This window comes from Pleurodeles waltl, chromosome 1_2, assembly GCF_031143425.1.
Source record: "Pleurodeles waltl isolate 20211129_DDA chromosome 1_2, aPleWal1.hap1.20221129, whole genome shotgun sequence".
NCBI classification, from domain to species: domain Eukaryota; kingdom Metazoa; phylum Chordata; class Amphibia; order Caudata; family Salamandridae; genus Pleurodeles; species Pleurodeles waltl.
The window spans coordinates 783,297,255-783,314,810 of record NC_090437.1 but is presented as its reverse complement, the minus strand read 5'-3'; the positions used below and the strand labels follow the sequence as shown (position 1 = coordinate 783,314,810).

Sequence of the window (17,556 nt, the reverse complement as noted above, 5' to 3'; positions counted from 1 at the left end):
CCCATTAATTAAGAGTTGCTGTCTGTATTTTTGCATGTTAGGCGGCCAGACAGCTAGTGTGGCTAAATCCACCCCACCCTCAGAAACTAGAATAGCTTCAGTGTGGACCCTGATTTGCTCTGGGCACACTGTTGATCCCACTTGGAGACTAGCCATACCAGTGTTACCTGGATGGGAGTTTGGAGTGGAACCTTTCTTGGGACAGGCCTTGTCTCCAGTTTGGTGTCCATGCTGTTTACAGCTATGACACCAGGCCTTTTTGGGATCAAAGTTTTTACCCTTGTACCCATTGTTTTGTGAAGAGGCTCTGGGCCCACCCTCCTGTGCAGGTTTTTGGGGGCCTGTAGAAGACTCTTTACTATTTTTAGTTTTGGTTGTCTCATCACCCTTCCCCTGGGGAGTCTTTGTGACCCCTTTCTTTTGGTCACCCCCTGTTGAAGTCTTGGACACCCTTGTCTTGACCCAATGGTCCGCCTTCTTTCCCAATTCTTGGGGAGAAATTGGTCCTAGGTCTACCAGATGCTGATGCAGTTTATCATTGAAACAATTACTTAACAGGTGTTCTTTCACAAATAAATTGTACAGCCCATCATAATTACTTACACCACTGCCTTGAATCCAACCATCTAGTGTTTTCACTGAGTAGTCAACAAAGTCAACCCAGGTCTGGCTCGAGGATTTTTGAGCCCCCCTGAACCTAATCCTGTACTCCTCAGTGGAGAATCCAAAGCCCTCAATCAGGGTACCCTTCATGAGGTCATAAGATTCTGCATCTTTTCCAGAGAGTGTGAGGAGTCTATCCCTACACTTTCCAGTGAACATTTCCCAAAGGAGAGCACCCCAGTGAGATCTGTTCACTTTTCTGGTTACACAAGCCCTCTCAAAAGCTGTGAACCACTTGGTGACGTCATCACCATCTTCAAATTTTGTCACAATCCCTTTGGGGATTTTTAACATGTCAGGAGAATCTCTGACCCTATTTATATTGCTGCCACCATTGATGGGTCCTAGGCCCATCTCTTGTCTTTCCCTTTCTATGGCTAGGAGCTGTCTCTCTAAAGCCAATCTTTTGGCCATCCTGGCTAACAGGAGGTCATCTTCACTGAGAGCATCCTCAGTGATTTCAGAAATGTGGGACCCTCCTGTGAGGGACTCACTATTTCTGACTAACACAGTTGGAGACAGGACTTGAGGGGTCCTGTTCTCCCTATTTAGGACTGGAGGAGGGACATTGGCCTCCAAGTCACTAATTTCTTCCTCTGTGATGTCATCATCAGAGGGGTTGGCTTTTTCAAACTCTGCCAACAGCTCCTGGAGCTGAATTTTGGTAGGTCTGGAGCCAATGGTTATTTTCTTTATATTACAGAGAGACCTTAGCTCCCTCATCTTAAGATGGAGGTAAGGTGTGGTGTCGAGTTCCACCACCTGCATCTCTGTATCAGACATTATTCTGCTAAGAGTTGGAATACTTTTTAAAGAATCTAAAACTGTTTCTAGAATCTAATTTCAAACTTTTAACAAACTTTTAACTCTAAAAGACAATGCTAAACAGGGACTTAACACACAAGGCCCTAGCAGGACTTTTAAGAATTTAGAAAAATTTCAAATTGCAAAAATGAATTTCTAATGACAATTTTGGAATTTGTCGTGTGATCAGGTATTGGCTGAGTAGTCCAGCAAATGCAAAGTCTTGTACCCCACCGCTGATCCACCAATGTAGGAAGTTGGCTCTGTATGTGCTATTTCAAAGTAAGGAATAGCATGCACAGAGTCCAAGGGTTCCCCTTAGAGGTAAGATAGTGGCAAAAAGAGATAATACTAATGCTCAATTTTGTGGTAGTGTGGTCGAGCAGTAGGCTTATCCAAGGAGTAGTGTTAAGCATTTGTTGTACATACACATAGACAATAAATGAGGTACACACACTCAGAGACAAATCCAGCCAATAGGTTTTTATATAGAAAAATATCTTTTCTTAGTTTATTTTAAGAACCACAGGTTCAAATTCTACATGTAATATCTCATTCGAAAGGTATTGCAGGTAAGTACTTTAGGAACTTCAAATCATCAAAATTGCATGTATACTTTTCAAGTTATTGACAAATAGCTGTTTTAAAAGTGGACACTTAGTGCAATTTTCACAGTTCCTAGGGGAGGTAAGTATTTGTTAGGTTAACCAGGTAAGTAAGACACTTACAGGGCTTAGTTCTTGGTCCAAGGTAGCCCACCGTTGGGGGTTCAGAGCAACCCCAAAGTCACCACACCAGCAGCTCAGGGCCGGTCAGGTGCAGAGTTCAAAGTGGTGCCCAAAACACATAGGCTAGAATGGAGAGAAGGGGGTGCCCCGGTTCCGGTCTGCTTGCAGGTAAGTACCCGCGTCTTCGGAGGGCAGACCAGGGGGGTTTTGTAGGGCACCGGGGGGGACACAAGTCCACACAGAAATTTCACCCTCAGCGGCGCGGGGGGCGGCCGGGTGCAGTGTAGAAACAAGCGTCGGGTTCGCAATGTTAGTCTATGAGAGATCTCGGGATCTCTTCAGCGCTGCAGGCAGGCAAGGGGGGGATTCCTCGGGGAAACCTCCACTTGGGCAAGGGAGAGGGACTCCTGGGGGTCACTTCTCCAGTGAAAGTCCGGTCCTTCAGGTCCTGGGGGCTGCGGGTGCAGGGTCTCTCCCAGGCGTCGGGACTTTGGATTCAAAGAGTCGCGGTCAGGGGAAGCCTCGGGATTCCCTCTGCAGGCGGCGCTGTGGGGGCTCAGGGGGGACAGGTTTTGGTACTCACAGTATCAGAGTAGTCCTGGGGTCCCTCCTGAGGTGTTGGATCGCCACCAGCCGAGTCGGGGTCGCCGGGTGCAGTGTTGCAAGTCTCACGCTTCTTGCGGGGAGCTTGCAGGGTTCTTTAAAGCTGCTGGAAACAAAGTTGCAGCTTTCCTTGGAGCAGGTCCGCTGTCCTCGGGAGTTTCTTGTCTTTTCGAAGCAGGGGCAGTCCTCAGAGGATGTCGAGGTCGCTGGTCCCTTTGGAAGGCGTCGCTGGAGCAGGATCTTTGGAAGGCAGGAGACAGGCCGGTGAGTTTCTGGAGCCAAGGCAGTTGTCGTCTTCTGGTCTTCCTCTGCAGGGGTTTTTCAGCTAGGCAGTCCTTCTTCTTGTAGTTGCAGGAATCTGATTTTCTAGGGTTCAGGGTAGCCCTTAAATACTAAATTTAAGGGCGTGTTTAGGTCTGGGGGGTTAGTAGCCAATGGCTACTAGCCCTGAGGGTGGGTACACCCTCTTTGTGCCTCCTCCCAAGGGGAGGGGGTCACAATCCTAACCCTATTGGGGGAATCCTCCATCTGCAAGATGGAGGATTTCTAAAAGTTAGAGTCACTTCAGCTCAGGACACCTTAGGGGCTGTCCTGACTGGTCAGTGACTCCTCCTTGTTTTTCTCATTATTTTCTCCGGCCTTGCCGCCAAAAGTGGGGCCTGGCCGGAGGGGGCGGGCAACTCCACTAGCTGGAGTGTCCTGCTGGGTTGGCACAAAGGAGGTGAGCCTTTGAGGCTCACCGCCAGGTGTGACAATTCCTGCCTGGGGAGGTGTTAGCATCTCCACCCAGTGCAGGCTTTGTTACTGGCCTCAGAGTGACAAAGGCACTCTCCCCATGGGGCCAGCAACATGTCTCGGTTTGTGGCAGGCTGCTAAAACTAGTCAGCCTACACAGATAGTCGGTTAAGTTTCAGGGGGCACCTCTAAGGTGCCCTCTGTGGTGTATTTTACAATAAAATGTACACTGGCATCAGTGTGCATTTATTGTGCTGAGAAGTTTGATACCAAACTTCCCAGTTTTCAGTGTAGCCATTATGGTGCTGTGGAGTTCGTGTTTGACAGACTCCCAGACCATATACTCTTATGGCTACCCTGCACTTACAATGTCTAAGGTTTTGTTTAGACACTGTAGGGGTACCATGCTCATGCACTGGTACCCTCACCTATGGTATAGTGCACCCTGCCTTAGGGCTGTAAGGCCTGCTAGAGGGGTGGCTTACCTATACTGCATAGGCAGTGAGAGGCTGGCATGGCACCCTGAGGGGAGTGCCATGTCGACTTACTCGTTTTGTCCTCACTAGCACACACAAGCTGGCAAGCAGTGTGTCTGTGCTGAGTGAGAGGTCTCCAGGGTGGCATAAGACATGCTGCAGCCCTTAGAGACCTTCCTTGGCATCAGGGCCCTTGGTACTAGAAGTACCAGTTACAAGGGACTTATCTGGATGCCAGGGTCTGCCAATTGTGGATACAAAAGTACAGGTTAGGGAAAGAACACTGGTGCTGGGGCCTGGTTAGCAGGCCTCAGCACACTTTCAATTGTAAACATAGCATCAGCAAAGGCAAAAAGTCAGGGGGCAACCATGCCAAGGAGGCATTTCCTTACACCCATCCCATTCCAAGGGCTGATGAACTGATTGTTAAATTAGGTGCTGCCAAATTCTTAAGTACCTTTGACTTAACTGCAGGGTACCGGCAAATCAAAATGGCACCAGGAGCAAAAGAAAAGATAGCATTCTTCACACCTGATGGGCATTATCAGTTTACTGTTATGCCCTTTGGTTTAAAGAATGCCCCTGCCACCTTCCAAAGGTTGGTGAATCAAGTCCTTGCTGGTTTGGAGTCCTTTAGTGCAGCTTATCTTGACGATATTGCTGTCTTTAGCTCCAGCTGGCAGGATCACCTGGTCCACCTGAGGAAGGTTTTGAAGGCTCTGCAATGAGCAGGCCTCTCTATCAAGGCATCCAAATGCCAGATAGGGCAGGGAACTGTGGTTTACTTGGGACACCTTGTAGGTGGAGGCCAAGTTCAGCCACTCCAGCCTAAGATCCAGACTATTCTGGACTGGGCAGCTCCAAAAACCCAGACTCAAGTAAGGGCATTCCTTGGCTTGACTGGGTACTATAGGAGGTTTGTGAAGGGATATGGATCCATAGTGACAGCCCTCACAGAACTTACCTCCAAGAAAATGCCCAAGAAAGTAAACTGGACTGTAGAATGCCAACAGGCCTTTGACACCCTGAAACAAGCAATGTGCACAGCACCAGTTCTAAAAGCTCCAGATTACTCCAAGCAGTTCATTGTGCAGACAGATGCCTCTGAACATGGGATAGGGGCAGTTTTGTCCCAAACAAATGATGATGGCCGTGACCAGCCTGTTGCTTTCATTAGCAGGAGGTTACTCCCCAGGGAGCAGCGTTGGAGGGCCATTGAGAGGGAGGCCTTTGCTGTGGTTTGGTCCCTGAAGAAGCTGAGACCATACCTCTTTGGTACTCACTTTGTAGTTCAAACTGACCACAGACCTCTCAGATGGCTGATGCAAATGAAAGGGGAAAATCCAAAACTGTTGAGGTGGTCCATCTCCCTACAGGGAATGGACTTTATAGTGGAACACAGACCTGGCACTGCCCATGCCAATGCAGATGGCCTTTCCAGGTTCTTCCACTTAGAAAATGAAGACTCTCTTGGGAAAGGTTAGTCTCATCCTCTTTCGTTTGGGGGGGGGTTGTGTAAGGAAATGCCTCCTTGGCATGGTTACCCCCTGACTTTTTGTCTTTGCTGATGCTAAGTTTTGATTTGAAAGTGTGCTGAGGCCTTCTAACCAGGCCCCAGCACCAGTGTTCTTTCCCTAACCTGTACTTTTGTTTCCACAATTGGCACACCCTGGCATCCAGGTAAGTCCCTTGTAGCTGGTACCCCTGGTACCAAGGGCCCTAATGCCAGGGAAGGTCTCCAAGGGATGCAGCATGTCTTATGCCACCCTGGGGACCCCTCACTCAGCACAGACACACTGCTTGCCAGCTTGTGTGTGCTGGTGAGGACAAAACGAGTAAGTCGACATGGCACTCCCCTCAGGGTGCCATGCCAACCTCACACTGCCTATGCAGTATAGATAAGTCACCCCTCTAGCAGGCCTTACAGCCCTAAGGCAGGGTGCACTATACCATAGGGGAGGGTACCAGTGCATGAGCACTGTGCCCCTACCGTGTCTAAGCAAAACCTTAGACATTGTAAGTGCAGGGTAGCCATAAGAGTATATGGTCTGGGAGTCTGTTATGCATGAACTCCACAGCACCATAATGGCTACACTGAAAACTGTGAAGTTTGGTATCAAACTTCTCAGCACAATAAATGCACACTGATGCCAGTGTACATTTTATTGTAACATACACCCCAGAGGGCACCTTAGAGGTGCCCCCTGAAACCTTAACCGACTATCCATGTAGGCTGACTGGTTTTAGCAGCCTGCCACACTAGAGATATGTTGCTGGCCACATGGGGAGAGTGCCTTTGTCACTCTGTGGCTAGTAACAAAGCCTGTACTGGGTGGAGGTGCTTCACACCTCCCCCTGCAGGAACTGTAACACCTGGCGGTGAGCCTCAGAGGCTCACCTCCTTTGTTACAGCACCACAGGGCACTCCAGCTAGTGGAGTTGCTCGTCCCCTCCGGCCACGGCCCCACTTTTGGCGGCAAGGCCGGAGGAGATAATGAGAAAAACAAGGAGGAGTCACTGGCCAGTCAGGACAGCCCCTAAGGTGTTCTGAGCTGAGGCGACTCTGACTTTTAGAAATCCTCCATCTTGCAGATGGAGGATTCCCCCAATAGGGATAGGAATGTGACCCCCTCCCCTTGGGAGGAGGCACAAAGAGGGTGTACCCACCCTCAGGGCTAGTAGCCATTGGCTACTGCCCTCCCTGACCTAAACACACCCCTAAATTCTGTATTTAGGGGCTCCCCTGAACCTAGGAACTTAGATTCCTGCAACCTAAGAAGAAGAGGACTGCTAAGCTGAAAAACCCTGCAGAGAAGACGGAGACACCAACTGCTTTGGCCCCAGCTCTACCGGCCTGTCTCCCCACTTCTAAAGACACTGCTCCAGCGACGCTTTCCACAGGGACCAGCGACCTCTGAATCCTCAGAGGACTGCCCTGCTCTAGAAGGACCAAGAACTCCCGAGGACAGGGCTCTGTTCACCCAAGACTGCAACTTTGTTACAAAGGAGCAACTTTAAAACAACTTGTGTTTCCCGCCGGAAGCGTGAGACTTGCTACTCTGCACCCAAAGCCCCGGCTCGACTTGTGGAGAACAATCACTTCAGGGAGGACTCCCCAGTGACTGCGAGATCGTGAGTAGCCAGAGTTGCCCCCCCTGAGCCGCCACAGCGACGCCTGCAGAGGGAATCCCGAGGCTCCCCCTGACCGCGACTGCCTGTTCCTCAGATCCAGACACCTGGTAAAGACTCTGCACCCGCAGCCCCCAGGAACTAAAGGATCCGAACTCCAGTGCAGGAGTGACCCCCAGGAGGCCCTCTCCCTTGCCCAGGTGGTGGCTACCCCGAGGAGCCCCCCTTTGCCTGCCTGCATCAGTGAAGAAACCCTTTGGTCTCCCATTGAAACCTATTGAAAACCCGATGCGTGTTTGCACACTGCACCCGGCCACCCCACGTGCTGCTGAGGGTGTACTTTCTGTGCTGACTTGTGTCCCCCCCCGGTGCCCTACAAAACCCCCCTGGTCTGCCCTCCGAAGACACGGGTACTTACCTGCTGGCAGACTGGAACCGGGGCACCCCCTTCTTCATTGAAGCCTATGCGTTTTGGGCACCACTTTGACCTCTGCACCTGACCGGCCCTGAGCTGCTGGTGTGGTAACTTTGGGGTTGCTCTGAACCCCCAACGGTGGGCTACCTTGGACCCAAACTTGAACCCTGTAGGTCATTTACTTACCTGCAAAAACTAACAAACTCTTACTCCCCCTAGGAACTGTTGAAAATTGCACTGTGTCTAGTTTTAAAATAGCTATATGTGATTTATGTGAAAAGTGTATATTCTATTTTGCTAATTCAAAGTTCCTAAAGTACCTACCTGCAATACCTTTCATTTGAAGTATTACATGTAAATCTTGAACCTGTGGTTCTTAAAATAAACTAAGAAAATATATTTTTCTATACAAAAACCTATTGGCCTGGAATTGTCTCTGACTGTGTGTTCCTCATTTATTGCCTGTGTGTGTACAACAAATCCTTTGATAAGCCTACTGCTCGACCACACTACCACAAAATAGAGCATTAGTATTATCTCTTTTTGCCACTATCTTACCTCTAAGGGGAACCCTTGGACTCTGTGCATACTATTCCTTACTTTGAAATAGTGCATACAGAGCCAACTTCCTACAATGTGCATGAGTGGTAGGTGACAGCTTGTCAGAGACTGCACACCTGCCAAAATCTATTCTCCTTTGTTTTACTGTCTGGGAGCAATACACAAAGCCCAACTTCCAGCTACATCTACTCAGGTGACCCAGGATACAGGCAGCAGATGTCAAATGGCAGGGACAAGAAATTGACAACTTTCTAAAAGTGGCATTTTCAGAATTGTGACGTATGATCTGACTTTACCATAAAGGGGGGTTTTAAATTAAAATTCTTCAGACACTAAATTCAACATTGCTTCCTGCTCCCAAATAAAAATTATCACTTAGGAAATGTAATAAGTTAACCAAAGTTATCCTATACAAGAGGTAGGCCTTCCAGCAGTTAAAAATGAAGTTAAGAGTTGTACTTGTAAAAGTTAAAAGTACCTGTGCAATTTTCTGCATCCTGTCCTATGGGCTATTTCGGGCCTATACTAGGGGTGATGTATATGTATTAAAAAAGGAAGGTTTAGGCCTTAGTAAAAGGTTTATTTTGCCAGAGGCAGTTTAAAGCTGCACACACATGCTGCAGTGGCAGGCCTGAGACATGTTTAAAAGGTGACTTAAATGTATTGCACAATCAGTGCTGCAGGCCCACTAGTAGCGTTTACTTTATAGGCCCTGGTTACATTACATGTAGTACCAGGGACTTACAAGTAAATTAAATGTGCCATCTGGGTGTAAGTCAATGTTACCAAGTTTTAGGGAGAAAGTACTTTAGCACTGATCAGCAGTGGCAAAGTGCGCAGAGCCCAAAAAGCCAATAAAACGGGTTCAGATAACAGAATGGTGAAAAGAAAACAACTTGGGACAACACTGCAGAAAGGGCCAAGTCCAACATGTTACTTGCCTCATATTTTAAAAAAACAGTACCAGGAGAACTTCACCTAATCTTTCCACAACATCCAAAGCAGTGATCTTGTGCTGCTTTGCTGCCTCACAAATCAAATACAAAAAAAACATTTTCTTGCATTTGCTCTAGCCATAATGGTTCACACACCACTCTTACAGTCTCATACCGAGCACAACACTGTCTGCTTCACAGTGTATCAAACAGGTGACACTATATTTTAGGAAAACAGATGAAAGACAAAATACATAAAGAGTATCCTGCTCTGCCAAGTGATTTTCATGTACCTCAGGTGCAGTTGCTTGATGGAGAGAAAAGTAGTCATGTTTCTATAGAAAATTTCTAGCTTACCTTCACAGCTTTTCTTATCAAGTCCAAGTTCGTATCCAGGATCGCAGGAGCACTTGTAGCTGCCCAGTGTGTTGACGCAGCGTTGCTCACAGCCACCATTGTCAGGTCTGGCACATTCATCTTCCTCTACGAAAACAGAGTGCAAGGCATTGGTTAATAACTTATAGTTCCCTCATCTCTGACTGTGGAACGATATATGGATATTAACCCTTAAGTGACAAATGGGTTTGCCTGAAACATCTACTGAGAGAGATGATTGCTTTAAGCTGGCAGAGACATTTGAGCATGTCACTGATCTGCCACTAAGAAGTCTCACCTTCCCACTACAACAGAGGCCAGTGAAAGATCCAGTTGTAATATATTAACATCCTTACATAGTGAGCAGCGGAATTCTTTAGACAGCATCAATCTGAAGGATGTGCAAAGTGAAGAGACTGATTTAAAATCCCCTTCAAGGTCACCACAAGGGCACAATATGGACAACAAAATGTTATACACAGCCTTTTAGAGCTCAATAGTGGCCTACTTTCTGAAGAGGGATGAGGTAGTGACACAAATAGAGAGTGCTTGATTTTTAAAGTTAGCCCAGTCACAGCCCATGTATAGTCACTGCTTGTTTGCATTACTTCTCTGTATCAGGCCTGTAATCAAGAAAAGCATGTGTAATGGGGAAACTCTGGCAAAGGTTCCATCAACTGACATGCTGTGCTTTGCCATCCCACAGTTTCAGAAGGAGTACAGCATATCTATTATGCGCTCGTTGTTTTAAAGGAGAATGACCCATATAAATATAAGATTTCTTACCAATAGCGCATGTTGTAATAAACGGAACACCTATTCAATGACATAAACCATTCAAGCTGTAATTCCCACGTTTACAATTATTGTGTGATATTTTCTGGATCACCTTACTATGTGTAGCAAACACCATGCAGGTAAGACAATTGTATGTGAAATAAATATTCAGTTTAGTGAGTATATTGGCAGTCTTGCAGATTCATGAAACAAAATGGGAATAAGGATCTATTTCTCAGTTCGTTAAGATCGGCTAAAGATAAACTGTAACTGAGTGGATCTCATATAAAGGGAACAACCTGCTATTAGCAGAATGAACCGAAAACAATAAGGTGGCACCTACCTTTCAAAAAGTTAGCAGCAAACCCTGCTTTGTTAACTGTTCCATCAGAAACAAACTTCATCCAGAGAGTATTAGAGGTAGATCGGATGTCTTCTGGCTTATCATAGCCACAGAAGTGGCCAATCAAAGGGCTGTGTTCACTGTTCCCATCCCGGACCTCTAGGTAGTCGTAGGCACAGTTGTCATGCCGCTCAATCTGTGGACATACACAAATGCAATATGTGTTCTAATCTGACTTGCGTTGCTACTTTTCAAAGCCTTTGACAAAGTGAACAAATTCAAAATAAATAATAAATATTACATATATCCCTGGTCTGACAGACAGAACATGAACAAAGAATACTAATTCCCACTTTTTCCATTGAGATGAAAATGTAAAATACACCTATTCCCACTCTTGGTGAGCTTACACATCATTAGATATTTATTTATTTTATTTATGAGGGTTTTTTGCATCAACCAGCCGTGGAGAATATCAGAGCAATAAGCATTGGCAAAGCAATAGGTCTCACGTACGAGAGAGCTTTTGGCTTCGTTAATGTTTTTTATTTGCATAATAAAACTTCTTGAAATTTATAATGCCCATTGTTCTCAAGGATTTGTGCAGTAAAAACCATACTTTAAAGTGAAATAACCAAAGGTAAATCACATGAAAGTTAAGGGGTGTCCACTGCAACTGCAGAGAAACTATCAATATATATTTAAGGTTATAAATTTGCTGACTTGTCATAACAGATGTTAAGTCATGTTCACGGGCAATGGAGTTACGTGATTTCTCGGCTGTGGATTTTTTCACATAATTATGGATTTGCTGCATTTGCCACATAATCCATCCTTTGCTGCATAATTTAGAGACTTTAACATAAAGATATTTGTTCCTAGCTAAAATGGATCAACAATTTCTAAATATCTGGAAGTGCGTTTTGCTGTGCAGCAGAAAGCACTTAGTAAACATTGACTGTTCACCTTTCAATTGCATTTTGCTGTATCTGATTTTTAAACTAAAGGCCTAATTTAGATCTTGCTGGAGCAAATAGTCCAACACAAAGTGAAGCATATCCCATCAACTGTATGAAATGCCCATAGAATATAATGGGATCGTAATACGGTGGATGGAATATTCGTCACATTTGTGACAGAAACACCATCATTATGATCTAAATGAGGCCCTATGACTAATAAGCTGCACCTCTGACCAGACAGTGCCGTAGGTGTAAACATGATAAAATAATGAACTGATACTATCAAAAAGTGTGCTGCATTTTCTTGCTGCGTAATTTGGCAAACTTTGCTGCATAATTTGGGCCTCCTTTGTCGCATAATTCCAGTGGTCCTGGTCATGTTACACTATATTATGTGGTTTCTACATAGCGCTCATCAGTCGAATATTTGGCCCCAAAGCAAATTTACCCACAGATGTATGTTTGTGGTTGCGGGTTTGCCCATGGAGGGTCAACTGTAGGTCTGTCGCTTCACAGAACATGGCTATTCACAAAACAGTGTACTCTGTGCACCTGGAGCATATTCTCTGTACTCAAGTGTGGGGAGTACACTCCGAGTATGGAGAGTACACTCTACACCCAGGGTGGAATCTCTGCCCTGAGTGAGGACGTAAAGATACTACTTGTAAATGCCCTTAGTGAAAAACAAAATTCATAAACTTAGATTTTTGATTTAAGTCCAGATGAAAAGTCTAAGTTTAGCTTTGTGAATCGGGCCCACTGACTCCTCATCACTCGTATGGGTTTTCTTCTAATGAACCGTCCTTTTAAGTGCTCTGTTCCACTTGTTTGAGGGTTGTATCCCACACTACAATCTTACACCAGTGGTCTGAGAAGGACCCCATGATGAAGCATGCCATCCTAGGGTGGCTTAGGATTTTTATCCTTAACAAACAAATGTGTTCAATGGCTCACTAATAGACTTCGATCTCGCTGAACCTCTCATCGCTCATTAGCTAATTGCTTCAGAATGCAACCAGTATGGAACAACAACAGTTACTCTAGGTGGCATGAATCAAGAGTGTGGCCTCACTGGGGTGAGTGGGAAGCAGCAATTTGCAAAATGCAAACAATAGTGCCTGTAGGCACTGGCATAATGGCAAAACATAATTTTCATCACCCAAAGTAGCAATAAAGACGATGGAGTCCATAGCATCCAGGGAAGAAATTATATAACGCATGATCAAAAGTGATTGCATGTGTATATGTTTACATATATGAAACCACTTCCATTCTTCCTGAAGGACAAGCCTGACAATTCAAACTTTATTGATCCTGATTACGTTTTCCCCAAGTATGTCTAGAGTGTGTCATTTTAGTAGATGTTGCTTGAAACTATGGGCCTGATTTAGAGTTTGGCAGACGTGTTACTTCCTCATAAGCATCATGGATATCACATCTGTCTTATTAAAAATGCATTATATCCTATGGCACTTTTAATAAGGTGGACAGGATTTTCATCAAGTTTGTGATGGAGGACATGCCCCCACACTCTAAATCAGGCCTAGTGTTGTTAAATCTCTGGAATGCCATATTGAATCATTCATAACTAACTGCAATCATCTTGCACTATGAAGCACATGTAGAAGTGAATTTGCTTGTAAGATCATCACTATACCTTGGTTTTAGTTACCACTAATTTCCTTGATACTCTATCTTAAATACCGCTAAGCAGGTTCTTACTAGAAAGAACTATAGAAATAAGGTGCTAAATTACACACTCACTCATTTTGTGTTGTATTGATTTACTAACTCACAAAGTCTCTTCCCAAGAACCATGTGGATGCAGGAAAGATGGATTTTGAAGGTTAGTTCAGAAAATGATTTCTCAAAGGCCATGCACATCAAAGTTACCTATTACATTATCATCCAGGGACTAAGCTACGCTACCAAAAATAGATGTACAGTAAACATCACCAAAGTTGATAATTACATAAAAATAGGAACCTGAAAACAAAATGAAAGCTGTCATCATCAAAATATTACAGCATGTTCTACTTCAACTCATACAATCAGCTGTCAAGTAAAGCATGCAGTAGAAATCTTTGTAGTCATGCAGAGACTACCATTTTAAACCCAGCAGATGTTATGCCAATCTTATTTTCAAGGTTCTAAAACCTTATAGAATGTCAAGTGTGCAATCCTAAACATAAGAAACTTCTACCACTCCAACTATTTGCCTAAAAAAATATAACAATTAAAATATTCTAAAGAGTCATACATAGACATAGGCATGGTAAATAAACAAAGATACAAACTCTACTGTTTCAAGTTAAAGGTAAAGTAAAATACCTGAAAAAGCTATAGTCGTTAAATAAATAACAGCTTACCATCTTTCCTTTCTTGAACAGTTATGTTGAGCCTGATCTTTTCATACTCAAGAGCAGTCATATCAAACAGACAGTGTTTGACATAGCGAGTTGACCTGCATTTCTTTCTTTGCTACTGCATTAGCACGACCCTTGCACAGCTGGTGGTGCATTAGTAATTTACAACAATCTTCAATCATATGAATGATACAATCCGGTTAATTCTTTCCAGCGCTTCAATCCCGAAGCAAGAAAAACCAACTCCCATGGCTGAAGATCATATACTGTATCGATAATTGTTTAACAAGGCTAATGTAAGCTTGAGTAAATTAAACGCGACGTAACCATTCTTCCTAGCATTTGTGAACCATTTTTTTTCTTAAACCCGAAATGGGTGGATAACATTACTTTGTTACAAACTAGTGCGAGTTTATTGATTAGAAGGTTACATGTAGATATCCCATCTTCCCATCCAGGAAAAGATGCAGTAGAGATGAAGGAGCAGGGAAGAGAATGATTGGACAAAATTGGTGCTTCCGGTACAAGGAGAAACTGAGGAATAATAAAACATCTAGGGGGTCATTCTGACCCCGGCGGTCTAAGACCGCCGGGGCCAGGGTCGGCGGGAGCACCGCCGACAGGCCGGCGGTGCCCCGCAGGGCATTCTGACCGCGGCGGTTCGGCCGCGGGCAGAAGAGGCAAACCGGCGGTCTCCCGCCGGTTTACCGCTGCCCTTAGAATCCCCCATGGCGGCGCAGCTTGCTGCGCCGCCATGGGGGATTCTGACACCCCCTACCGCCATCCTGTTCCTGGCGGTTCGCCCGCCAGGAACAGGATGGCGGTAGGGGGTGCCGCGGGGCCCCTGGGGGCCCCTGCCGTGCCCATGCCAATGGCATGGGCACGGCAGGGGCCCCCGTAAGAGGGCCCCGAAAAGTATTTCAGTGTCTGCTAAGCAGACACTGAAATACGCGACGGGTGCAACTGCACCCGTCGCACCCCTGCAACTACGCCGGCTCAATTCTGAGCCGGCGTCCTCGTTGCAGGGGCATTTCCTCTGGGCCGGCGGGCGCTCTTTTGGAGAGCGCCCGCCGGCCCAGAGGAAATGTCTGAATGGCCGCCGCGGTCTTTTGACCGCGGTGCGGTCATTCAGCGGCGGTACCCTGGCGGACGGCCTCCGCCGTCCGCCAGGGTCAGAATGAGGCCCCTAATGTCTATACTGTTGTTTTTTTAAAGACAAACATTTTTCAATAATTAATACCACAGAAAATTCTAACTTTCATCAGTGTTGATTCACCAAAGTGCCAAAGTTGATGTAGGAAGTTGGCTCTGTATGTGCTATTTCAAAGTAAGGAATAGCATGCACAGAGTCCAAGGGTTCCCCTTAGAGGTAAAATAGTGGTAAAAATAGATAATACTAATGCTCTATTTTGTGGTAGTGTGGTCGAGCAGTAGGCTTATCCAAGGAGTAGTGTTAAGCATTTGTTGTACATACACAAGACAATAAATGAGGTACACACACTCAGAGACAAATCCAGCCAATAGGTTTTTATATAGAAAAATATCTTTTCTTAGTTTATTTTAAGAACCACAGGTTCAAATTCTACATGTAATAGCTCATTCGAAAGGTATTGCAGGTAAGTACTTTAGGAACTTCAAATCATCAAAATTGCATGTATACTTTTCAAGTTATTGACAAATAGCTGTTTTAAAAGTGGACACTTAGTGCAATTTTCACAGTTCCTAGGGGAGGTAAGTTTTGATTAGTTTTACCAGGTAAGTAAGACACTTACAGGGTTCAGTTCTTGGTCCAAGGTAGCCCACCGTTGGGGGTTCAGAGCAACCCCAAAGTCACCACACCAGCAGCTCAGGGCCGGTCAGGTGCAGAGTTCAAAGTGGTGCCCAAAACGCATAGGCTAGAATGGAGAGAAGGGGGTGCCCCGGTTCCGGTCTGCTTGCAGGTAAGTACCCGCGTCTTCGGAGGGCAGACCAGGGGGGTTTTGTAGGGCACCGGGGGGGACACAAGTCCACACAGAAATTTCACCCTCAGCGGCGCGGGGGCGGCCGGGTGCAGTGTAGAAACAGGCGTCGGGTTTGTAATGGAAGTCAATGGGAGATCTAGGGATCTCTTCAGCGCTGCAGGCAGGCAAGGGGGGGGTTCCTCGGGGAAACCTCCACTTGGGCAAGGGAGAGGGACTCCTGGGGGTCACTCCTCCAGTGAAAGTCCGGTCCTTCAGGTCCTGGGGGCTGCGGGTGCAGGGTCTCTCCCAGGCGTCGGGACTTTAGATTCAAAGAGTCGCGGTCAGGGGAAGCCTCGGGATTCCCTCTGCAGGCGGCGCTGTGGGGGCTCAGGGGGGACAGGTTTTGGTACTCACAGTATCAGAGTAGTCCTGGGGTCCCTCCTGAGGTGTCGGATCTCCACCAGCCGAGTCGGGGTCGCCGGGTGCAGTGTTGCAAGTCTCACGCTTCTTGCGGGGAGTTTGCAGGGTTCTTTAAAGCTGCTGGAAACAAAGTTGCAGCTTTTCTTGGAGCAGGTCCGCTGTCCTCGGGAGTTTCTTGTCTTTTCGAAGCAGGGGCAGTCCTCAGAGGATGTCGAGGTCGCTGGTCCCTTCGGAAGGCGTCGCTGGAGCAGGATCTTTGGAAGGCAGGAGACAGGCCGGTGAGTTTCTGGAGCCAAGGCAGTTGTCGTCTTCTGGTCTTCCGCTGCAGGGGTTTTCAGCTGGGCAGTCCTTCTTCTTGTTGCAGGAATCTGATTTTCTAGGGTTCAGGGTAGCCCTTAAATACTAAATTTAAGGGCGTGTTTAGGTCTGGGGGGTTAGTAGCCAATGGCTACTAGCCCTGAGGGTGGGTACACCCTCTTTGTGCCCCCTCCCAAGGGGAGGGGGTCACAATCCTAACCCTATTGGGGGAATCCTCCATCTGCAAGATGGAGGATTTCTAAAAGTTAGAGTCACCTCAGCTCAGGACACCTTAGGGGCTGTCCTGACTGGCCAGTGACTCCTCCTTGTTTTTCTCATTATTTTCTCCGGCCTTGCCGCCAAAAGTGGGGCCTGGCCGGAGGGGGCGGGCAACTCCACTAGCTGGAGTGTCCTGCTGGGTTGGCACAAAGGAGGTGAGCCTTTGAGGCTCACCGCCAGGTGTGACAATTCCTGCCTGGGGGAGGTGTTAGCATCTCCACCCAGTGCAGGCTTTGTTACTGGCCTCAGAGTGACAAAGGCACTCTCCCCATGGGGCCAGCAACATGTCTCGGTTTGTGGCAGGCTGCTAAAACTAGTCAGCCTACACAGATAGTCGGTTAAGTTTCAGGGGGCACCTCTAAGGTGCCCTCTGTGGTGTAGTTTACAATAAAATGTACACTGGCATCAGTGTGCATTTATTGTGCTGAGAAGTTTGATACCAAACTTCCCAGTTTTCAGTGTAGCCATTATGGTGCTGTGGAGTTCGTGTTTGACAGACTCCCAGACCATATACTCTTATGGCTACCCTGCACTTACAATGTCTAAGGTTTTGTTTAGACACTGTAGGGGTACCATGCTCATGCACTGGTACCCTCACCTATGGTATAGTGCACCCTGCCTTAGGGCTGTAAGGCCTGCTAGAGGGGTGTCTTACCTATACTGCATAGGCAGTGAGAGGCTGGCATGGCACCCTGAGGGGAGTGCCATGTCGACTTACTCGTTTTGTCCTCACTAGCACACACAAGCT

The 17,556-nt window shown here is 46.5% G+C and overlaps 1 protein-coding gene across 1 annotated transcript in view; it reads right to left on the bottom strand.

Moving 5' to 3' along the window:
- TLL1 (tolloid like 1) overlaps positions 1-17,556 on the bottom strand; it is a 519,202-nt gene that overhangs the window by 211,664 nt on the left and 289,982 nt on the right. The window contains exons 13-14 of the mRNA XM_069243956.1: positions 10,545-10,740; positions 9,407-9,532 (exon numbers count right to left, since the gene is read on the bottom strand). Coding sequence (XP_069100057.1) covers positions 9,407-9,532; positions 10,545-10,740 — 322 coding nt within the window. The remainder of the gene's footprint in view (positions 1-9,406; positions 9,533-10,544; positions 10,741-17,556) is intronic.